Source organism: Grus americana, chromosome 3 (assembly GCF_028858705.1).
Source record: "Grus americana isolate bGruAme1 chromosome 3, bGruAme1.mat, whole genome shotgun sequence".
NCBI lineage: Eukaryota > Metazoa > Chordata > Aves > Gruiformes > Gruidae > Grus > Grus americana.
The window spans coordinates 55,079,917-55,104,584 of NC_072854.1; the positions used below are offsets into that span (position 1 = coordinate 55,079,917).

Consider the following 24,668-nt stretch of genomic DNA (forward strand, 5'->3'; position numbering starts at 1 on the left):
CATTGTGGGCCATAATGAGGAGCTAAAAACCTGTGGTTCAATAGTCAGTATTGATCTCTCTCTTATTGATTTCAAGGAAACCAAGATTTCATTCTATGGCATGAAGAACCTCACAAGGACTTTCCAGCAATTAATTTCCTTTTAAGTCCTTCTCTGATGGCTCAGACAGTATTTCTAAATTAATTATGCTGGTTCTTTGTTAAAAGATTTTTTTTTTCCATTTGTAATAGATTTAAAGAAGTATAGACTTCTTGCATGTTCAGGTGCAAAAACTCTGGTTTGCCAAAAGAAAATGAGTCTTTTATTACCAGGACAGATCAATTAGACTCATGTAACTCTAATAAGCTTCCTCACAATTATAACATTCTTTACCTGCTGTGGGGAATTATTAAAAAAGTGTTATTCTTCCCTGTCTTGAAAAACTTCAAAATCTGAGCTATAGAAGCACAGTCCCCACTGATCAGCATAGCAAAGTATTCATCCCTATGGAAATTTTGTTTTGGAAAGCAATATTCAGTCCAAGTAGTAAAAGATAAGGACAGATGGATAACTGTGAAACTAAATTTCATCTGAACTACAGTGAAGTTTTCTAGTGGTTGAAAGTTTAATGGAGCTGAGAAATGCCACTGGTCTCAGCATTACTTGCATTTGAATGGATTTCTCTGATTGACTGCAAACATTCTCTATACATTTCTCCGGTCTTCTTTCGGTACCTCTTTTTAGTTTTTCTGAAAAGTTTTCCATAGCATTGTTTAAAAGGACACCCAAAATATTCTACCTTCCAGTCAGTCGTGCTTTCACGGCTATATTAAAAAATCAACAAAAAGATTTAAAATGTATAAACAATGAAAGAAAAGCAAAGCAGGTAGGAATTTATGTGTAGCAAAAGCTGAGGACTGTAGAAAGCATGCAAGGGGAGCAGAGGCAGAAAGCAGGATAATTGATTTTCCTTTGCTTGGGAGTTCATGGTGGTGTTATCCTGCATGGAGAAGGGGAGTTGTTTGTTCATTTTGTTTCAAGAGAGAAATTGGAAAAGTAGAAGGATTCTGAAAAAAATCCGGGTGGTGTATTGTGTGGCAATGACAAAATACTTTCTGTTCCAGCAGTAATTAAGGAAGATATAAAACCGAAGCTGGGTACTTGTGAATGAGCAAGCTAATGCAGTCTGCATCCAGAGGAGCTCTCTGCTGCTAATGCTAGTTTGCACTGGGGAGCTTCCAGAGCAGCATAAATAAGTTACTGCTGTGCTGGTTTATTAAAGGCCAAACAGGTGATCCAAATATTCATTGTCCTGTCACCTTGCCATTGATCTGAAATTGCAACAGATCTGGGATCTGATTAATCATTAGTTAAGGAAATGTTAAAATAATTAGTTCTAATCAATGTGGGTCTATGATGAATACCTTTTGCCAAAATAGCTTTGTGCCTTTTTTTGAGGAGGTTGCTAGTTTAGGGACAGTCTTGAAGTTATGTATTTCAACTTGTATTTCAACTCCTCTCAGTCTTTTCAACTTGGTATTACACAACTTTTTGATTAAGAAAGTGGAACGATCCGAAATCAACATTGTACACACATTAAATGGTTTTAAAACTGGCTTGGTGGGAGTTTCTAAATCTAAATGTGTTTCTTGAACAAATAAGATGATGAATTGCACACTATTTTACATTATTATCAGTGGATATGGAAGAAAAGAGAAAATCATTCCGCATAAAGTCTGCAGATGACGCAAAGTTAAAGGACTGGTAATAGTTAAAAGAACAAGTTGCTGTACAGAGTGGTCTGCCCTGATTGCTGTGGATAAAATGCAAGAAAGCACTAGGAATTTGGGTGAGGCCAAGTAAAAGTACTGTATATAAGCATAAATGCTGTTGGCCATGCTGATGGGATTGTTGGCTCTATCCTAGGAAGCAGTAACAGAAGGAGTTGAGACATTGGGTGTGGAATTAGCAGGGTATGACCTCTTACTATAAGTGTATGGTGCAAAAGGGATAATGAGATTTTTTGATGTGTGAACAAGGGAATATTGGGGAGGGAGACTACGTTAGCACACTTCTTGGTTATGGTGTGACTCGTTTTGGGACACTGTGTTCCATTCTATTGTTCAAGACTGAAGAATAGTGATAGACTGGAGAAGGTTAAGAGAAGAGCCACAAGAGTGCTAAAAGGAAGAATGCTTTATAGTGAAAGACTGAAGAAACTTGGCCTGTTTAATTAAAGAAAAATAAGACTAGAGGGTGACTTGGTAAGGTTTTGTATATGTTAAGCAAAAATTGATAATAGAGCATCAGGAAGCAGTGGTATAGTGAAAGTCGATGCTAGACAAATTCCTTTTAGAAATAATAGATACAGGTTTTTAATAATTAGGTAATTGATCTCTAGAGCAACTTGTCAAGTCTCTCCATTGCTGGACATTTTTAGGAAAGTATTGGATGCCTTTATAAAATGCTTACTCTGCTTCAAACAGGAATTAATTCTAAAAAGTCTCATGGCCTGTGTTATGCTGGAGGTCAAACTAAATGGTCATGTGAGTTCCTGCTGACATTTTAGCTTATTATATCTGTGTTCTTTTGTTGGAACTTACACACAGCTCAAACTAGTCAAATGCAAAAAAAAAAAAAAAAAGTATTCATTTGAGTTTTCTTTTCATACATGTTAGCTGTAATTGTAACAGACAGCTTCACAGGAAAAACCTTTGTTTGCAAAAAAGCATTCTGCAGCAGCTTCCAGACCAGAGGCAGCTTAGCCAGGATGGCAGGTCGCACTGAGCACAATTAGTTACATGGTCAGTCAGCTGCTGGTCCCTTGTAAAGCTCTTCTCAGAAACAGACTTTCCTTCAATGTATTTCGAGCTATACTTTCCAATTTTTCACCTAAATTCGATGTTTATAGCTAGATTTTTTCTTTTTCCTGTTTTAACTTCTTTTCTTATAATAGCTCATGAAAAATATAATATGACCTGGTGATAGAAAGTTGAACCTACAAAAATTCACGCTAGAAGTAAGGTTCAAATAAGCATATCTTCAAACAACTTAATTAGGAATTTGACATGCCCTGCAGTCAAACAAAACTGGATGTCTTTCTGAAAGAAGCTTTTGTGCAAGAAGTGCTGATTTTGATCCTGGAGTTGCTCCAGAGAGTGTTTTGGTGTGTGTTATACCCAGGGTTAGATTGCATGAATAGTTGTTTCCATTTTAATTTTAATATCATGGCATGAAGAGTATCAAGCTGTGTATTTTTCTGAATATCCTGTACTGCTCAGGTTAGCTGTTTGATGTGAAGCTGCGTGAATGCTAGAATTGGGATTAAAAAAATTTTATCGGAAAAAATGAAGTAATTAAAACAGGGAAATACTAGACTTCTTGAGGCAGTGACAGATAGGAATTATGAAAAAATAATTTAAGAATAATTTGGAGGTTGCATTCTGTCTTGTCTACATCTATGCTGTGATGGTTTACTCTTCTCAAAAGTCATTTTAGGATTAAATATTACATTGAACATTGAAAGTTCTGAGATAGTAAGAGCGGGAAGAGAGTTTGAGAGGACTCACTAGCAGTTAGTCAGTGAAAACCTACTGAGATATGAAAGTATGGAAATGTTACTTCTTGGTACTAGATGTGGAGTTAGCTGATGTATGAAGAAGTTTCTTCTCTGGGATTTTCTTCTCAAGTTGTGAACCTTGCATACTCTGGGTATGAAATTATGCCTGATGCTTGTTTGTTTGATAATGAAACAAAAAAGCACTTGCCCTGACAATCTGCATTGCCATTTTCTCCAGAGAATTCTCAATGACAAGAAAAATGTTTGGCTGCTGAGGCTTTCAAGCCTGACTCAGATTTCGCTTTAAAGTATCTGTTTTTCCCTGTGTCCTTTTTTCAGTTGATGAAAGTAAGAAATAGAGACATAGCACCAGGTTCACCTCTAGTGAAACCGGACACGCCATCATTGAATTTTGTCAATGTAAATTTCTCCTGTGAGTTACATTCTGACCTCAGTACCTGTATATTTGTCAGAAAAAAAATTACCTATAAAGCCCCATGTGTATAGATCACAATTGTAACCATCTAATTGTCTGCAGAACAAGTTTGCCAAGGTAGAGGTTTGCTTTTAAAATACACATTCTGAACTGCATTCAATTCCTGGCCTGAAATGCCAGGAGGAAGATGGAAGAGATGAAAAGAATGGACAAAATAGGATGCTTGAGCTGAACGGGCATCATTTTTAAATGCCTGATGAGTTTCATCCAGTTTCTTCAGAACTGTTTCTTCAGTCAGGAGCAGGGGTGAATGGGATTGCGAGACTCAGCCTAAGCTGTGTCAGCGAAATCTTAGAAGAAGGAAAGCACAAAGCTTCAGGAAACTGAAAATCAATATAACCAGGCAGTGAAAGAATTTTTATTACAAAGAACCAAAAGCTGTCACACAACAAAAGGTTCACTGAAAACGGAAACAAGGAAAGTTTAAGGCTTTAGCTGTTCCAAGAAAATTGCAAAAAATAAACCACCATTACAAAAAGACAATGTAATATGCTTTTCTTTGAGGGATGAGAAGGTCTTGCCCACAAGGAGTTAGGAAGGGTGGAACCACCAACGCTGGTGGGCACCTTCCACTGGGTTTTCTTGTGGAAACTCTATTTTTGTGTTTCCTCTCAGTTCCTATTCTGTTTCCTACATAAAGGAAGGCTTTCTGGTCGGTGCTGGTTTAGTATATGAGCGTCTTTTCTCTGAGATTTTATGACCTGAGCAGACACAAGAGTCATTATTGGAGAGTAAATTAAGGCAGAGGGAGCTGAAAATATCCATGGTAGATCTGTGGTAGAACTGGGAATAGACTTTGGGGAAAAAAATCCCACAGTTAAAGAACTCTGCCTGCTATTCATGATCCCCACTGCACAGGCAAGACCTTTGGACCAAGGATCATAATTTGTGTCCCACAAGCCAAGCTGGACTACTGGAGCAGTTCTTCTGTCTGGCCTCGCAAAAATAATCAGACACAACAGAAAGCCTAACTTGCTTGCCAGACAATCAGAAGCTGCAGGGTTGCTTTTTTTTTCTTAACTGCTTGACACTGCTATGACACAAGCTCAGCAGGCGATGTGGCCTCAGCATGGTTGCTGGCCCACCTTCCAAGTTCCCATTGTCGGGCACAGGCAGAGGGAGGGCAGAACTGTCTCAAAGTGAGACTTCTTGGCTCCTGTGTTTGTGTGAGGCTTGCTAGTGTTACCCCACATCCATCCACAACAAGATCTCCTCCATCCCTGTGGTGGGTTGACCTTGACTGGCTGCCAGATGCCCACCAAACTGCTCTCTCATTCCCCCTCTTCAGCAGGACAGGGAGAGAAAGTAAGATGAAAAATTCACAGGTCGAGATAAAGGTAGTTTATCCCAGTCAGACCCAATATGGTCCCCAAGGACCTCGTAGACAGGTTGTTCTGGCCTTAGCAATTTCTTCCTCTTCTCACAACAGTGCCAATTCCCAGCCATTCTCATTTCCAGACACTCCTTCTGAAATACAGCCCTGCACACTGCCAACTGGGTAGTCCAGGAGTGCCCTAAAACATTCATTAGACTAACCCAAAGATTAAGCAAGCAATTTAGCAAAGATTAAACAAGCGATTACTTTGATGTTTCCCTATGCTCAGTCAGCAGCCCCTCAGCACCCCAAGCAGTCCCATCTCCATGTTTGGACATGAATTGTTTTGAGCAGGTTGTGCAGACAAATTTGTATGTTTATTGTTGTGTAAGTCTCATCATCTTCATTTACTCACAATGTCATATGTACAGAGCTGTAGAAACATTGACCATTGTATAACATTTGTGCGGAAATTAATATGACTATTGTTATTATTTCTTCCTTCTCAAAGTCTTGTTTGAGGAAGGAAATGAAGTTTAGACTCCCATAAGTAGTTTGTTCCACAGTGTCAATCAGATTTTTAATTCTGATCTCTGACTATGAAAAATCATCGTCCATTCTGCCACAAATGCTCTTTCTTGAACTTAAATACTCTTCTTGAAGGAGTGGTTTCTGAAGCCACAGCTCTTGAATTGTTTTAAACTAGAAGAAGATAAATTGATGATATAATGAGTCTTCCTAATCTCTAATTTCCATAGTTTGATGAATTTCAGTATAGCTTGTTTCATTAATATTATATAAGAAAATGATTTGCAGGCAAATTAAGTGGTTGACACAGGTACTAAATAATAAAAGCATATAAATTAAATTCAAGCACACAATTAATTACAAGATTAATCTCTCTCATCTGGTCCCATGATATCTCTCAAGTATGCCTGCATATACATAATCATATTAGTTAAGCGTTAAAATATTTATATGTACACCTTAATATGATACTGATGATATTCTGTACCTCACATAGTTGTACAGTACATACAGGTGAAGTATGATACTTCCCAACAGTGTAAACTGAAAACTAGCAAAAAACAGTATCTGGTTCTCAGATCGGTCTCATGTTTGAAGGGCCATGTACTACCTACCTTTATGTAGTAAGACACATGCAGTAAGGAACGTGTAATAGCAATGTGATGTTTGATGGCCATTGATACCAAAACTTTCTCATTGACTGCCACTGTTTTGTTCAGGTAACTTCCCCTGTGAAGCCCTCTGATGTCTCTCCAGGCACTTGGCCTAGTGTTCAGAATTAGGGAGCAATAGGAAAATACTCACAGTGAAAAAAATGGTCCTCACTAATTTCATGTAAAGCTGAACATTTGAAGGGCCATTGCCATGGCAAATTTGTTTTTTGTGGGTAAAGATGGTTTTGTAGCTGCAGTCAGTCTTCTGTGATGTCCTTTCTATCCATCTTCCCAAGAAAATAAATCTTCTTTATAAAGCCCAGAATCTGAAAAAGCAGAACAATGTCCTGTTGGGTAAATCATATTCATTATCTTTCACAAGTCTAAACAAATTTTCAGTCTTGTTTTCGAATTCCCTGCTCCTGCTTTGGCTGTTTTGACCCGCAGCCGAATTTCCGTGTGGGGAACTGTGGGGTGAGTTTGGTAGCCTTAGGAAACCACGCTCGCAAGTCATGGTTAACCACGTCTCTGCCTTGGGTCATCGGTGGTGGGAGCTCCCAAAGGAGTTGCACCTGCTTAACTCAGATATAAACATGGATCTTGTGTTCAAACTTGGCTTTATAAACAAAAGCATTTGACTTATACAGAGTGATTTAATTACAATTGAGTTAAATTTTAGTTTAATCCATAAGTGAGCTAAGGAAGAAAATGCAAAGCTAATTTATTTTTTTGCATCTACAAAGTATTTAGGCGCTTTATAGGCCCATATGGCCCTTGTCAGATAATCCCTTCCAAACATAAATTAACCAGTGCATGTTGCTCAAAAGCAACATGTAAGGTACCTACAATCGTGTCGCAGTATGGCCTGCACGAATATAATCCCTTAACCCAGTGCATGTGCTGTATATGATGGGTATGTCATTTGATTCACTCATGCAGCTTACGAGAGAATTTCTGCCTTTTCTTCATTTCTCTTATTTCTTAGTAGAAAATGAAAAATGAAATGCATATTGTTACAGTGAAATCCTATTTAATGGCTAACTTCAATTACAAAAGGCAAGGAAACGGAGAGCTAAGGGTGGGATTTCATCCTTCAGTTATAACTACAGCCTTAGGCACCTTTCAGAAGGCTGATTTCTGGAGAGCAAATGCTATCGAGTAACACTGAAATTCTTCCGCTATTTAATGCTAACGGTGGGTTTATTCATTTATTTTTGTAACAGTAGTTGTGTAAAACTTTAGAACAGCGTGTCTCAAATGTCATGCACGCACAGAAAATGATTTAATCCTTGATTTTTCCTTACACTTTTCATTTCAGCTGTCGGACTGACCCCCTGCTCTCTTTGCTCCAAGCACAGATCTAAACTGTGCTGGGAGGGGAAATAGAATAAACTTGCCAACTGAAGGTTGTGACCACACTTGTATATGTCTGGGAGGTGAAAGATCCTCTGCTGAAGAATAGCAGTTGGTCTGTGAGGAAGCCTTTCTGTGCCCCAGTAGATTTTTTATTTCGTTTTTGAGAAGCCGTCGTTTTGGCGAGATGCCTGAGCTGGAATGGCATCCTCCGTGGCCATCTTCACAGGAGATGGGCTTCTTCAGAGGGCAGTTTTGGCTTCTGCAGGCTGCTCTCTGATCCATGTGCATGAGGGTGAACCAATATGAGTGTCACTGGTGAAGCACTACGTGCAGAGCAACCAGGGGGTGCCATTTTCTGGTGCTGGGGATGGGGAGGTTGGCACACCTGAAGGGTAAGAGGAAGAACAGAGCTATGCCTCCTCCGTACCCACCACCGTCGGGAGAGTAGCCTGGTGCTGATTAACTTCCCAGCAGAAAGCAGGATAGCCTCATGTGGCTGATCTCAGTTACTGCAGCTGGACGTCAATTCTGATCCATGTCCTACTGGTTCAGGAGTGCATTTTGGCCTGCCATCACCCTGCATGTGGGAAGGAGATGGTGTATCAGCCACATGCACTGAGGAGACCCTCAGCGGCCTGGTTACACCCTGCTCATCACCTTTGTGTGACTCCACACTTCAGTGCTGGGAAGGCAAAATCATACCCAAATCCCACTAAGAAAATCTGTAGTAAATGATTGAGTTTTCTTTTCTTGCATATCTGAAATATAGCTGCTAATATTGTGAAGAACTTGCAGTAAAGCAACTTGGAAGGCAGGGAGCATTGGCAGATCAATGCTCTGTCAAAATGTCAGCCTCAGTTCATGTCCTGCAAGAGGACCTTATAGCTCCCCTTTCTTCACAGGTTTCATTTTACTTCAAGTGAGTCATCATTTTCATCCTTTAGGTCATCGGTGGCTTTGGTCGTACATTTGGCACCACAGCAGGATCCTATAGGCCAGGAATTTCCCTCTAAAAATCTGCAGCTGACACCTTCCCAGATCGCTTCCAACTGTTTGTGTTTTTTTATTTTATTGCAAATACCTTGCAATTTTAAACTCTATTAAAAAGAGAAAAAATGAGATCATTGCCCTTACATTTTTTCAACTGAGCCTGTTCCATCATTGTGTGTCAGGTCTGTAGTAAATTTACAGTGTTGACAGAGGCAGTCATGCTGTTTCACCAAATTGAAAGGAACAGAGGAAGGGAGGGATTTATCTTGGAGCCTGAGGGTAGAGCAGTAAGCCAGAACCATTGCACTCATACCTAAAAATGAAGAACTTTGTGTTGCAGATAACTGAACTTCCCATTTAGCAGGAGGTGAATTCTCTCCAGTTGTAATTTCCGCTCAAAGTATCTTTTTTCTTTTTGAATTATATGGAATAGAAATTTAAAGGCAGATGCAGAAGTTTGGGCCTCCTGTGTAGTTTTGACGGGGTAATGGCCATCACCGCTGTGTAGTGAGCAAACAGCAAAAGCAAGGAGAGGGAGAAGTATCTGCACTCCACGTCCCTTTGGGGAGGCTGGCGTTGCAGTGGCCCCTTTCACGGATGCATCCTTTCCTGCAGACCTGTGATATCACTGAAGTAGAAAGGCAGAAAGGACCTGTGAAAGCAACTATGGGTTATCACTGCATCAGGTCTGGGCACTCAACTGGAAATGTGTTAGAGGGACCTTGTTTTTAGGAAGGACCAGTAGCAAACATAGAAGCAAACTCAACACCTTTCAAGGAAGCAGGGCACTCAAAATCAGTCCCATCCCTAAAGTATTGACTTTGCCCAGTTCTGCAGAGGGATGTGGAGATGGTGATGTTGAGCTTTGTTACTGTAATTTTTCCATGATAGCTCTTGCAGCAGAATTTGTAAGCCCAAGTTAAGCCCCATAATTCCCTTAATTAAGGGAAACCAGCTGCATCAGGAAGGGCGTAGCCTACTGAAATCCCTCATTGCTACAGCCCTGGGGTAGTTACCTACCTAAACCAGGAATTCACTCTAAAGCTGTGCTTCTGCAGTTCCTTTGGATCTGGAGCACAACCTTCTCTTCCAGAAGGTGGAATCCAGCTCCGTGAAACAGCCAAACCCTTAAATTGTTTTGCCTTCAGTGGTCTCATTCTGAGGACTCAAACTCATATATTCTACCTCCTGTGGTGTATTAACCACTAGATTAGAGGTGGATCTGATGGGGGCATGCCACCATGAAACTAAGTATACAGGCTTCGCAGGCAGGAAGAGGGTAGAGAAAGACACTCACCCAAAAGGGAACAATCCTGTCCTCCATGCTTTAAAATACTGTTGGGAAAAAGAATACATAAAATTTTAATGTCTTTGTATATGTCATAATATCCATGAGCAAGCAACTTTGTGTGTTATTCCTGCTTGAGGGGCTGCAGAATGAGGCAGCAGCAATACTAACACGTACGTGGGAAACAGTGAAAGAAGGTCAGGGCCTTGAAGAATGGAAGTCAGAGTGAGCCACAGGCACATGAGCATCTCTCCTTTGAAGTAGCTGAAGATGTGGCAAAGCGTGCAGCAGTTTAGTGCCATCCTCAGTGAAATGCTGATGTGGGTATCCTTTGTCTTCCTGTACCAGGGGTGAAATTAAGGGGCCAATATGCAGGGGCCAATTTAAGCACATTTTTCTTACAGTTTCTTTTAGGTGTTTTAAGCATGTAAACGATAGTTGGAACTTACTGTAAAGAAGATTCAAATTATATGGGAATTGCACATGCCTACTTGGGGAGAAAATGTGGCCCACTGAAACAGGGATTTTTCAATTTTTCTGTGTTTCAATGCTATTGAAAACATCATTGATAAGTTCCAGAAAAGTTGGGGGGGGGGGGGGGCGGAAATAGTTGTATTCTGAAGCGTTATATGTAGTTAGTTTTAGCCAAGCAAAAAATTTTGCAAAAGCTAGGCAGATCAATTTGGGTTTTAAATTAAACTTTTACATTAGATATTAAATGCTCTCTGGAATTAACATTTATTGTTATTTAATATCTGCAAGTTTCAGATGTGCTGATATAAAAAAAAAATTAAAAATTACTATATCTTGTAATAATTGAACTAGTAGTTGTAGTTCTCCAAAAGCTAGCCATGATCTTCATAGATGTACTTTTGCACTTTCAATATTCATACCTGTTGCTTTTTTAACCTCTAATTTTATTGCTTTAGGTGCCTAGTTGTGGATGCACAGCCAGTACTTAGAAGTGCGTATGCTTAGAGTTATGCATTTTACAGGGACAGAAATTCAGGAATAACTTTTGCAATTTTCAGGAGCATCAGGAAAAATCTGAAATCACCCATCATACCATCATACATACCATTTTCTAGGAACTCTACCTAGTTTTCCAAGCACATGCTTCTTGTTTCTGACAACACTGAATTAAGTTACAGTAGCATCTATCACTTGAGGAATCTTGAGTCATTTAAACTTGTTTTCCATCAGAGCGTTCAATCAAGATTGGCTTATCAGTGGCAGGGGTATAGCAGGAGCTGTAATGCTTTTCACCTCCTTCTTTATCAACTGTCTCTCAATAGCTGTAAGACTTAGTCCATAAACCCCCATCAGTTTAAACTGTATTAGCACTGTACAGTAATGGCAAGAGAGCAATAAGAAGTGATGTTGTACTTCTTAGGGCACTAGTGAGCTATTTTTCTTGATGCTGGGAATCATCCAGGTCTATTACTGTAGGCTCTCAGCTCCTCTGAGAAAACTGGGAGCTAATGATGATCTTAACTGAACTGAAACTTTTAAAACTGTTTCTCATATTATCTAAAGATATTCATCTCTGTATTTATAATGTCCTGAGCCTCAGGCATAAAAACCACTGCAAGTGAGATGAACTAATGAAATTTGACGGAGAACTTAATTTTCTCCAAGAGACAGAGCCATCAGTCCTTCCACGTCCCAGTTTCCTTCAACAGCTGAAAGCTCAAACTGGTGCATTTAGAACAGAGAACAAATATCTATCTCATAAAAAGACATCAATTTGTGTGCTTTATTCTTGAATTATAAAAATAACAGTGATCAGCAGCCTAATGACTGCCTAGGTTTCATAGGTTAAAATGTAATATTTTCAGCAGCCTTCATATTTCATATGGAGTTCTACCCTGAGGAATTACAGCTCCCTCTTTATCCACACCTGAGTCTCTTAATCTATTTTTAAGACCGGAAATCTCACTTTTTGAATTAATTTCTGGAAAATTATGGAAGAAGAGTTACTTGTTTAAAAGTGCTGTATTCCTCAATTAGTGTTTGTAACTAGTTTTGTAAGCTCTTGTGTGGAAAATTAATTCTGTCATTTATTTTATCAACATTTACAAATATCTAAAGGGTGGATGTCTAGAGGAAGGGGCCAGACTCTCCCTAATGGTGCCCAGTGACAGGACAAGGGGCAATAGGCACAAACTGGAACACAGGAAGTTCCATCTGAACATGAGGAAAAACAACTTTGCTGTGAGGGTGACCGAGCACTGGAACAGGCTGCCCAGAGAGGTTGTGGAGTCTCCTTCTCTGGAGATATTCAAAACCCACCTGGACACGATCCTGTGCAACCTGCTCTGGGTGAGCCTGCTCTAGCAGGGGGGTTGGACTGGATGATCTCCAGAGGTACCTTCCAACCCCTACCGTTCTGTGATTCTGTGATTATTCCAATCTAGATCAAATCTTTCGATCTAGAAGTCTTAATTTCTCTAGTCATACTTGGGTAGACAGTGACAATTTATAAAAGTTTATGGGCTGCAGCTATCTTCAGTCAGTTTATTTGCCCAAAATATCCTGAAATACAATTCTTCTATCGCATGGTCATCTATAATTACATTTTTGATTCCATCAGAAAGATTGGAGTATTTTCAGTCTATCCAGTGCTCCCTAGATTGGGAAGTTGCCAAGAACTGTATATAGAGAAACTTTCACTGTTAAAGAGAAAAAGTCTGTGGTGCTCCAAGTCCTGTGATTCGTAGCTGGAAAAGCACTAGGAAATTGCTGATTGGAAGGTAGCTGGCTGTTTCAAAACTATGTTTTTAGGATAAACTTGCTTTTTTTTCTTTGTTGGTTCACTGGTAGGATGAAGCTGACTATTAACAAGTTGCACCAACACACACCCCCACCTCCAACATGCCTGTAATGATTTACCACTGGATTCTATCAAGATAATAGCATGGAAATTTTGTCACCACACTTTCCTTTGCTATTTTTAAATGTATTTATTATTAAAAAATAAAAAAGTGCCTTGTTTGCACTTATAGTCGGTGCAGCAGATTGTCTCAGCAGTATATTGCTAAATATTAAGTACAGGGGTAAGTTTTATATGTGTAAGAATAGTCTTTAAAAAATTCCAGTTCCTTTGTTATTAAAGAATTGTAAACCACACATATTTATGAGCATGTGTGTGCGTGTGTGAACTTGGGGTAAAAGGTTATAATAAACAAAACCCATTTTCAAGAATTGCTGTAATTGGCAATTTACAAGAGTTTGGAAATTTATTAGGTAAGATCTCATCTTAAGAAACTGCTCCAGAGACTCCCAAGACTTGCTGAATATGATTCTGCTTTGTTTTTATCTGAAGCCAGCAATCTGTGCCGGTCCCTCAAGCTGTCACTTAAAAGCAGCAGAGCCTGAGTCAGCCACAGCTTTGAGGCGGATGTGCCTAGACCTTGAATTTTAGTGAGTTCCCCCAAACCACTCTTAAATTCAAGCCCAGTTGTATTCAAATAAAAATTAGAACCTTAATGCTTTAAATAGAAAAAGACCTCAAAGCAACTAGGAAAGCCAAAAGAAGAATAAAACGCACGCAGCTCTCCCCTTGCCCAGTGTGTCCTTCCAGTGAAGGCGGTGACTGCCGGGGCTTCTCCAGCTCTTGGGAAGCACCCGCCGCATGGCCAGGTCTGGCTTTCCCTTCCTTGCTCCTCAGGGCTGTCCCTGGGACGCTGTGTGGCATCCCTGGAAGGCGAGAAGAGAGTTGTTCACATTTGGAAAATAAAGACCTAATCCTCTCGAGATACTGCAGAGAATCTGCATTTCTTCTGAGCATCAGTGGGAGCACGAGGTGCTCTGCAACTCACTGTGTAGAAAATTCACCCTTTGTGAGATCAAGTACAAAGCCTGTACATCATTTAAATGCAACTGAAGATGTCAAAATAATGACTCAGAAGGAATTAAGTGATGGATAGGTTTGGTGTTGCGTGGGTTTCACTCCCTGATTTGTAGGTTAATATTAGAGTTATTAATATTCTAATGCAATATATGTGTTTATCTGGGATTCCAAGCTTTGGTATTTCAGTGTTCAACAATGGCTTGATGCCTATATTCTGAAAATATTTTAGGTTGGCTTGTTCTTCCTATTAAAAAAAATCTTTTGTTTACACCTTCAAGACCATTATATTTTCTTGAGACATCATCTAGAATGACCGTGGAGAATGTACACTGTGTGAGTAGTTGACTAATAAAATAAAAGTGGTACATGTGCCAATGGTGTTATTATCAGTATATACGTGGGGGAACTTGGTTGGTCTTTAGTGCTATGAACATTTTGTTATAGAATATTGTGACTACTTCTGTAAATTGCTCTAAAGCAGTGTGCAGCAGCTTTGATGTATTAATTGAAGATACTTGCTGCAATCCTTATCTTATGGAGGCAGGCAGAGGGGAGGGAAGGGTTGCATTTGCCAAGTTGTAGAAATTCTCCCCTGTGTAACAGACATGTCAGAATAACGGGAAAATAAGAAAATACAAGTTTCTGTGCAAAATTAGTGTAGAATCTTGTTGTCTAGATGGAATCGATTTCAGAGGCTTCATACGGTCCAGACCTGTTAGAAAATCTGCAGCTTTAGCTTTCAATAAGAGCTCAATTGATTGTCCTGAAAAAAAGTTTTACCAAATCTTGTTAATTTATTCTTTTACAAGCTGCCTATGTGTGCATTAAGTGTGAACTGCAAAATATAGAAGCAATGTCCATGCACTCATCAGGCAGCCATTCAAATGCGGAGTGGTGTGGGAACTTTGGAACCTGGCTGCAGCGGAAGCAGCCACATCGCGGGAGGGGTTTAGTATTTGACGTTTTGACATGTGTACAGTTCCTGTTTTTCCTATGGTAATGTGTGTCAACGTTTCTATTGACAGGTGTTTAAGATAAGATTCCACATCCACCTTTAAGCATTTAAATAAATTTGACTGGATTTTTATATGGGTATAACTTCAGCTACCTTTGAATCAAAGTAAAGTTTTTAAGACCTTGTTTTATTTTTTCCTTGTGCTTTTATATAAACACACTAAAATGCACTCAAGTGAAGAAGCTTGGCAGAATCACAGTGCTGTGACAGACATCATCAACTTCGCTATGGCATAGCAGTAATCAGTCTCTAAATGAAGTATATCTGTTTTTTCTTTTTTAAAATACACGCTTGGAACATTTGGAGTGATAACTGCATAGCAGTCATTACCATCACAGAGAAAGCGTGGTCCTGTCTGCAGGCCTGCTCTAACAGTGCTATGGAGCAGCCTTTACAGATGTGTTTCTCTAGTGAAATCTCAGCTCAGGAAACAGACTGCTAATCTCTCGTCTGCCAGAGCCTGTGGCATGCTGAATGATTAACACGCCTCATGCTAGAGATTAAAAGTGGTGGTAGTTTCTGTTCTTTACCCTCTGAGATACTCTTTAGCTGATGCAGTAGGGACCTATCAGTGGAAAGAGACCAAATAAAGCACAAAAGAGAGGAGAGAAAGCAAGTAATTTAAAAGAAAACTGACATGGACAGTGCTTTAAAACAGGCTTTAGTGTCAGAATAAAACCGGCCCGAATGTTTAAATCGCTTGGCCACCCTTTGCATGTCACTGATTCGCCCAGCATACAGCAGCTGCGATTGTGTGCCCCCCAATTCTGAACGTTGCACTGCATTGTTTTTATGTTGTGAATGGTGTTTTAGTGTTCTGGGGAAGACACGGAAATGAGATAATAGTCAAAGCTAAATGTTTTAACTTTGTGAAAAATAATTACAGGAGAACCTGAGGACAGCTGTTTAGTGCTTTATATCATGCCAGTATGTATGTGCTAGGAACCAAGCACTAGCTTCAGAGTTCTTTGAGATGAGAATATCTGCCTTCATAAGCTTATGGCATTATCATGGCTGATAAACAAGGAGAAATTCAAGTGACAGAAATTCTTGTTCCTGGAGGAACAAGTAAAAATGATGCACAGCAGCTACCAGCCCAGGCATTTAAACAGAATTAAATACAAAGATGAGGCTTTGTTTTCTGGCTCCACTTCCAAAGAGGTGATAAAAAAGTATTGTTTAATCTCTGTTAGGATATCATGAAAAACCTGTGATAGATGCCTAGGAGTGTGACACCTGGAGGTTTAGGAGTAATTCTGACCTACTTCTTACGTCAAAATACCCATCTGACTCAACAGGAAGCGTTGGACAGATTAACCAGCCAGCTTGGCTACAGTGAAATCAATTTGATTGGTTCAAACGTAGGATTTTAATTCAAACAAAAAAGTTGAAGGAGCAGGCCTTAAATTGGTGGTTTACAGGATAAGAATAATTGCTCTGTATTAGTGAATGACTATCATGCATTCATGAGATCCAAGTTTAGAGACAAGCTGAAGATCTTCCCCAGTTTTAACTGTTGATCCTAGTGAGGGAAAATGGGATTTTTGAAGAATTGCTTTATTTTGATTTAAATTAGAATACAAGTAGAGAAATAGAATAGCACTCAACTAATGAGAAGTTGGAGCCTGAAAAGCAGAAAGCCTCACTTTTATAAAGCTTTTTGTAGTGAGACTTTTTGGTGTTCTCTTTGAAGGGGTCCTCAAACCATACAACTTTTCTTCAAGATACATATGAATGTTGCTTCCTCAGTGAATGATTTTACTGCTGAAGCCAGCATGATAAACCAAAGGCTTAGGGAAGAAATCATCCTTTGTGCCAGTCTTTGAGTGGTGGAGGATATGAAAACCAACAGGGAAAGTGTTGCAGATAGGAGCCATGTTGCGTATTTCAACAGTATTATGATATTTAGGAAAGATACTAAGGAGTGCCAGAGATGACAGCAGTGAGTTAGTTGCTTTTTGCTCTGTCTAAAGGAAGTAGTAGGTTTTCCACTGCCATTGAAATCTTCTTTTCAATGTTTGCTTGCTTCTTCTTAAAAAAAGAATGAGTATGTTATTATTCTTATCCAGGTATTAAAGGCTCAGGAGCTAAGAGTCTTGTATTATTAGATCATTGTTGGCAGGAAAAATGAAATACAGATGATACTATCAGGCATTTTCTGTACAATTCAGGCATCTTATGTCAGTTATTAGGGTTTTCCAAACATTGTATTATTCTTTGTTGCTGCCAACGTTGTCACTAATTAAAAAAAAATAATTTAAGATTTCTTTCTACTTTTCTGCTTGGAGAGAGATGAGTTGGTCTCTTCCATTCAGCCAAGGCAAAAATCAGCATTTTATTGATCTTGTGTTTTGGTTTCTCTTATTTATTCATTTCACCTGTTTTCCATGGTAGTAGTTAGTGTCAGTTGCAATCTACACCAGTGAGGGATTATACCAAATCTTCTGTGCCGCTATTTGTCATTCCTGTCTGTAGTGGACGTATCTTTTTGGTATAGCAGGAGAGTTAACGTGGGCATGAACAGTCTTAGGAATAACTATACTGTATTTAATGGATGATATTTGTTTGAAGTCGGAGCACTTCATGGACATTTGAATTAGTTCTGCTTAAACATCTAATTTATACTACTCTTTGCACTGACAATATAAGAATAAAAGAAGAGATGTATCTTTCTATGTCATATATCATCTATGAAATGTTTAACTAAATTCTGACTGGAGAAGGAACACAACAGCTTGATTTCCGAATGAGTTTTCTTACATAATTAAAAATACCAAATGTGTGCAAAAATCAGAGACCAGCAGTACATGTTCAATATCATTTATGCAGTCAGTGTTTTGAACGCCTGTGGCATTGACAGGACTACTTGCGCTGGTCTTCCAGAAAGTAATTTTCTGCATTTTTTACATTCTGTTGTTATCCAAAAGACGATTTTTACTCAAAGGCTGTTTCAAGCTACAGAGATTATACTCTGATCCACATCCAACCTTTATCTATGGACTTGGAGGTATTCAGGTTCATAGTCTTGATTCTTGTCCATGTCTGTTTTTGCTGAACTCCTAATTACCCTTTGTCTTCATTGATGACTTAAGTAATACAATAGTGAATGGAATTTTTGACATATTTTGTAATTGACAGAAGACAGAGAAAGCTATTCTAAATGACTTCTTAGGAAGAGCACCATAACATTTGAATTACCTTGAATTACCTTCTTATTGTATGTTTATGAAATGTAAAATATAGAAGCTGAGGACAGGCTATATATATATCTATAAAAATATATATATATATAAAAAAGACTGTAGACAGCTGTTTGAACTCTTTAGGAAAACTGTCACTTGTAGATGTGGTTGAATGACTTGCCAAAGAATCATCTATGAAAAAAATACATCTGTTTTATAAATAGCAAAATGGCAATGACAGAATCAAAATGTACTCCAGAGAGGGCTAGAGTTATCCTATACAGCCTTGAAAAATTACCCGGTGTTTTTCATTTTTTGTCGGTTGGGTTTTTAATGCAGAGGTCAGTACTGCCTGGTTAGGCCTGTTGACACACCTGAGTTTAGAGAACTGAGATTAAAAAGTTATACATTTTATAGGACCTCATCAAACTTCCCACCAGTCTGAAAAAATGTAATGATTAGTTATGTCCAATAGCTAACTGCCATATGAGCAAGGAATATATTATTGGGAAAATCCTTTAATGAGAGAGGATTAGCTTTTTATAAATCTAAGCAGGATCCAAGATGCTTCCTTCCAGAACAGATGCAGTCCCACAATGAATGTAATACAACATTCACTCATGGGCATAGTGAGATACAGAGAACAGCTAATAACCACCTGCAACCCCCGGAAAACAGGCAACACATTTAGAGATACAGATTTGCACACATTTAATTTACTAATAAAATAAAACTACAAAAACTGCAGTAGGCAAGAGGACAGCCCTGCGTGAAACTTCATTGTTGGAGAAGGATGTAGGAAACATTGTCCAACTAAATGAAGAACTGTAATCAAGTTTACAAAAATAATATGTGGATTTAAATTGCAGTCACTATTCAAATTTCCTATTCCATGTCAACAGCATAGCAGGTAATGGCAGGAACTGAGGATCCATAGTTTTGGCAGCATTTGCGTCGTAGTCTCAGATGTAACCTCCATGGAGTATGTTTGTTTCCCGTGGTTATGTTTCACAGTAGAGTGAGTAATGTGAAAGTGAAGGCAGCAGTTGTGGAGTCTTACTTATCCAGCAGTCTCCCGTCAAAACACGGGGTTTAGCACAATAAAGTTTGTTCTCTTACTATCTGTGTCAGGCTGTTTGTCAGCAAGGTATGTTCGCTGAATATAACTACCCAGCCTCCTGTGCTTTCACTGTCTCTTTGGTTGAATCACACCATGACTGACATCGAGACACATTAGTGGGAGGGCTGTTTGTGAGAAAAAGGGAAACAAATCTGACACTTGAGTTTACCAGGAAAGTTGTTGCAGGAGCACAGATGCTCATCGCTGCTGAATATGCACAGCCGAGGTCAGAGAAATCTGTCGGGGAAAGCAAAGCAGCCTTGAAGCCATTTTTTTAAACCGTCTGGCAGAAGAGAACACACATGAAATGTTATTACAGCTGAGCAGAGTGCTGCCCTCCTTACTCTACTCTCTTAGGATTGCCTAATACCCTTTCCTCGTACCAGGCTCTAATGAGACATTGCAGAGTGTGCTTTTCTCCCGCTGTCCCCTCTCCTCCGTGGGTTCCCCCAGGGACCTACAGCCCCTCTTTTTTGGGGGCTGGTGACAGTGACAGCAGCAGCCAGTTGGGCTTGGACTAAATGTCACAGAATCATAGAATCACAGAATGGTTTGGGTTGGAAGGGACCTCAAAGATCATCTAGTTCCAACCCCCCCTGCCATGGGCAGGGACACCTTCCACTAGACCACGTTGCCCAAAGCCCCATCCAACCTGGCCTTGAACACTTCCAGGGAGGGGGCAGCCACAGCTTCTCTGGGCAACCTGTTCCAGTGCCTCACCACCCTCACAGTGAAGAATTTCTTTCTAACATCTAATCTAAATCGACCCTCCTTCAGCTTAAACCCATTACCCCTTGTCCTGTCACTCCACTCCCTGATAAACAGTCCCTCTCCAGCTTTCCTGTAGGCCCCTTCAGGTACTGGAAGGCCGCAATGAGATCTCCCCGGAGCCTTCTCTTCTCCAGGCTGAACAACCCCAACTCTCTCAGCCTGTCCTCATAGGAGAGGTGCTCCAGCCCACTGGCCGTCTTCGTGGCCCTCCTCTGGACTCTCTCCAACAGCTCCATGTCTTTGTTGTACTGGGTGCAGTGCTCCAGGTGGGGTCTCACAAGAGCAGAGTAGAGGGGCAGAATCACCTCCCTCAACCTAGATGTCCTTTTGCTCTCCCTTGCAGTCGTTGTGCTTGCTCCTTTTCCAGGCCAACGCTTTTGCGTTGCATGCTTCTGCAAGGGGAAGGTGTAGCAGTGGGGCGGGCCTGGGCAGCATGAAAGTACTGACACATGGGGAACCTGGGAAACCTCTTAAGGGTAATTTGAAAATACACATATTCCTGTGCTGTGGGTATAGGAGATCCTGTGTCAAAAATTGGAAAAGGAGGATTGTTTGGACTGAATTGGGCTGTGCAGTTAGGTAATAAATTCTGCAAGAAAAATAAAAGAGAGAAAGATAGGTGGAAGGGGAAAGGTTATCACTGAGAAGACTGAAGAAAGGATATGAAAATAGTATACACTGTAAAAGGGTGAGCTTTCAGATACAGTGGTTTCTTAAGAGGAGACAACTAGAGGAAGATAGAGAACATGCACAAAAGGAGCAACTATCGGAGACCTGTGGGGAGGGGGAATGGGGAACATTGTAACAGAGGAATGCAGAGGAGACTGGAGATCGAAGTCAGGAAAAACAGATTAAAGCAAGAACCAAACCAGAAAATAGATTCTTAAGAACCAGAAGGAGGCAGGAAGGCAAAATGTGGAACTTCCCGCTCCCACCAAACAGAAAGGGAAGTAAATGGTGACAAAGATGAAAGAAAAGATAGATATATTTGCATGGTAGATGGAAAGAATAGTTTATATGATGAAATGGAAATGAAAGGAGAGGAAGGAAGTTATATGGTAAATTCATGTTGATGCTGAAACACAGTAAAATCCTTTCTCTGCTTTATCTCTGTGGCTACTAAATCCTGGAAGAGCTGGAATTCCCACTCTGTCTGAATGATACTCCTGGGTCTTTCTGTTAAGAAAGATGCTCGAAGGAAGAAATGCTGTATTTTGGTTGATTTAAACTATCATTTATCCTTTGCAAAACGTGAAATGTGAAATTAAATGGTAGAGATGTACCATCTGCTGTTGTTTAATACGTGAATAAAAGCTAGTGTGTTTGGGCGATGTTTAAGCCCATGAGAAGAGCAGAAATAATGGAAACGTTATGTCGGCTGCACCCAGCAAATCCCCCATTGACTGAAGCATTGTGTGTCTTCCCGTGTCTTAGCACTGTTGAACATGATTCCTGGAGGAGGATGAGCATTTCCTCCTTGGCAAGGAGGCTGAGTGGTTTATGTCTGTGTTTTTCTCATTCCTTTTAGGGATCTCTTGCTGTCTGTGGCGCTTGGCCAGGTACTCTCCCTCCTTATCTGTGGCATTGGTCTCACAAGCAAGTATTTGTCAGAAGATTTCCATGCCAACACACCTGTTTTTCAGAGCTTCCTCAATTATATCCTTCTATTCTTGGTCTACACAACAACACTAGCTGTCAGACAAGGTAAGTGCCTCTCTGAAACTGTTTTGCAGAAAACAACAAGGATAAAGGCTTTTGCAGAACCACAACAAGCAATATGATTTACACACATATTCCATTAATATTTATTACATATTTACATTACCTAGTAATACATATTGGATGAACTGAAAGAAACCCAACAAATCTTCATTAGCAAAGAGTGAATCAGTAGATGTTGAGGATAGTGGTGCTACCTAAGCCCAACGAAAAACATCAGTACTTCTGACTTCCTAACTGTTCTTATGGGAAAGCTCCTCTTACCCCAGCCTCTCTGGCACCACAACCACACGCTCAGGGTTCGTTCTGGATTTAACTGCCTTTCTGGGAAATATTAATGTGCTTTACATCTTACATAGCCTAAGGAGAGCTCAGATGCAAGTAAAGAGCAGCTTGCTAGTTCACGATCAGCTAGCTTGCTGATCATGGCAATTCAGTAGTTCACCTATTGTTAGAAAAAAACGGTAGCCAGTTTTTAGCCATTGGGAAGTAGGAGACGAAAGAAGGGAATTTGGGGTGCTGTCTCCCTGGGGTGCTGTGTGGGCAGAGCAGCTCTATGGCCCTGCCACTGCTTTGCTACAGGGCCTGTGTAGCCAATATGTCCTCTGAAGTGAGAAACGCATTCAAGTACACGTCAGTACTGTGTATCAAATGATCCTCTGTTTGACAGTCTATATATAATACAGGGGGTTTGTGCCTTTCCTGCCCATCCCTCCCTTCTTTGAGATTTCATGTCGAGATGAGGTGTGGGAGGTGAATGCATTTAAGTACATTTCTCACCCACTCTTTTTTTTTGTAATAATTTTATTTATTCACCTTCACAGAACACGTCGATTAGAAGCAAAATAAAAGAGCAAAACCATCATGTGCTTTCCTGACTTGGCTCTCCTGACATAAGGAGGGAAGGGCTCTTTGGAGGAAAAGAAGTGCAAAATGTATTAGGCTGTGGTACATTTATCAGCATACTGAGAGGTTCATGTTTTCTTACAGGAACAAATATACTTGGATCGTTCTTTGATGTTACATCTTTTAATGATTTGGGAACAACCCCGAAGCTTAAGTTCTTCACTCATAGTACAGTCTTGTGATGCAATACTATAAAGCGTTGCAAAACAGCAAGGACTTCATTTCCATGCAAAAAGTGAACAGTCAAAAATATACCACTGTACTCCAGCACAAAGCGCTTAAATGTGTTACAACTTAAGTTTTATAAACCTTGGTCTCCATTGACATATTTCAGAAGCAATGAGGGCCAATCTGCAAAGGGAATGTCAAGTCTTCTATAAGGAGAGGTTGCTCAGACAGTGTTTCGCTGTCTTGGTATTTCAGTTTGTGTAGGGGAAAACATCACCACATGCTTTGCTCTGCAAAAGGTTTAAAACTTATATTAGTAGCATCTTTCTGGAGAACTGTGTTTAAAAACAATTCTTCTGAGTGCAGGATTGCCTAGGTGTTCACAAGTTCTGTCCTTCTCAGTATTGATTTAGACACTGTGGAAGCCAAGTCCCTATGACTTATTTGAACATGCTGGCTTTTGAGAGGATATATGGGCCAGCATACTGCTGTGCATTACGGAGGTTTATTTAGAATAAAGTTTATATATATCAACATTTCAAAAATGCTATCAAGCATTCTGTTTTACACATGTAAAAATACATATTAAAACTGTACTTTATGAATAATTTTCTGACTCTGTTTAAAAATGTAGTGGTAGACTAAAGAGAGTTTGTCAGAGCTATCTGTTGTGCCAGTAAGATAGATTTGGGAAGCAAATGGGGAAAGTGTCAGGGATATGTGAAAAATATTTTCTGGACAGGTGAGGAGAGTTGGGGAAGATGTTTGAACAGGCCTGCGGTTGAATATGGACTGTATGAACAACCAGAGCACAACGTAAATGGTACCAGTGGAATAGTCTGGAAAAGGATCTGTCAAAAAACTGAAAGATGGTTTGGTCCAAAAAAATCCAGAACAAAACTGGCTACAGAAGCAATGAAAGTGGTGATCCATGCACTCAGCATAACATTTATGCTGGATGGTGTAGCATTACACAGCCAACTCATTTACTCAGCATTTAATATTGCCAAGTGATTGAGCCTGACGTTGTCTTTTTGCTTGTGTATTTATTCAAATTTATTATCTGTGTTTGTTCCACTAAGACAGTTTTTCTAGAAGCTCTAATCGTTTGGCTTCGTTCGCAGATGGAAATCACATAATAATGATATTAATTTTAAATGGGATGATTCTGTTCTGAGCGCTGGGAACATCAGAAGGCTTTTTTTTTTCAAGTGCGGTTCTCCTACTCTGTGTGCAAGATTTAAGATTCTTTAAATTATCCTCTTTCTCCTTCAGAAATCAAACCATCATAAGTTGGCTGGTAGTCAAAAATAACTGCATCTCTTTGTCTTTTTCTTTGCTTGCTTTCCTAATCTCTGGGTTTTTGCAGAAATGTACTGGCTAAGGAGGTGTCACTTGAGGTGGTGAAAAAAACCCTTAATTCACTGTAGGACTGAAAACTATAATTTCCTGAGATATAAGGAACTCCTCTTTCTTTAGAGACTTCTTACAAATTTTAATTTACTGTGGATCCCTTTTGACTTAGCTTTTCCTTGCTGTTCATCTTCTTGCCCCATATAAACTCTCTGAGTAATACTGAAAACGTAGAATTTGCACTGGTCTCTGAAAATCATCATTAGCAGATGATTAAAACTCCTGATTCCTGATTCCTGAGCTCTTCTGACTGAAGCCTTCTGCAGTGAATGCCCAGCTTCCAGCAGCTAAAGGTAGTCCATGGGCACCAGCAGCTTCCACTACATTTTTATATTGTGGATCACGATGTTTTTTTCC

At 39.8% G+C, this 24,668-nt stretch overlaps 1 protein-coding gene across 1 annotated transcript in view; it reads left to right on the plus strand.

Annotated features, from left to right (window-relative positions):
* Positions 1–24,668, plus strand: part of SLC35F1 (solute carrier family 35 member F1) — a 262,370-nt gene that overhangs the window by 127,578 nt on the left and 110,124 nt on the right. Inside the window, exon 2 of the mRNA XM_054819545.1 lies at positions 21,634–21,809. Coding sequence (XP_054675520.1) covers positions 21,634–21,809 — 176 coding nt within the window. The remainder of the gene's footprint in view (positions 1–21,633; positions 21,810–24,668) is intronic.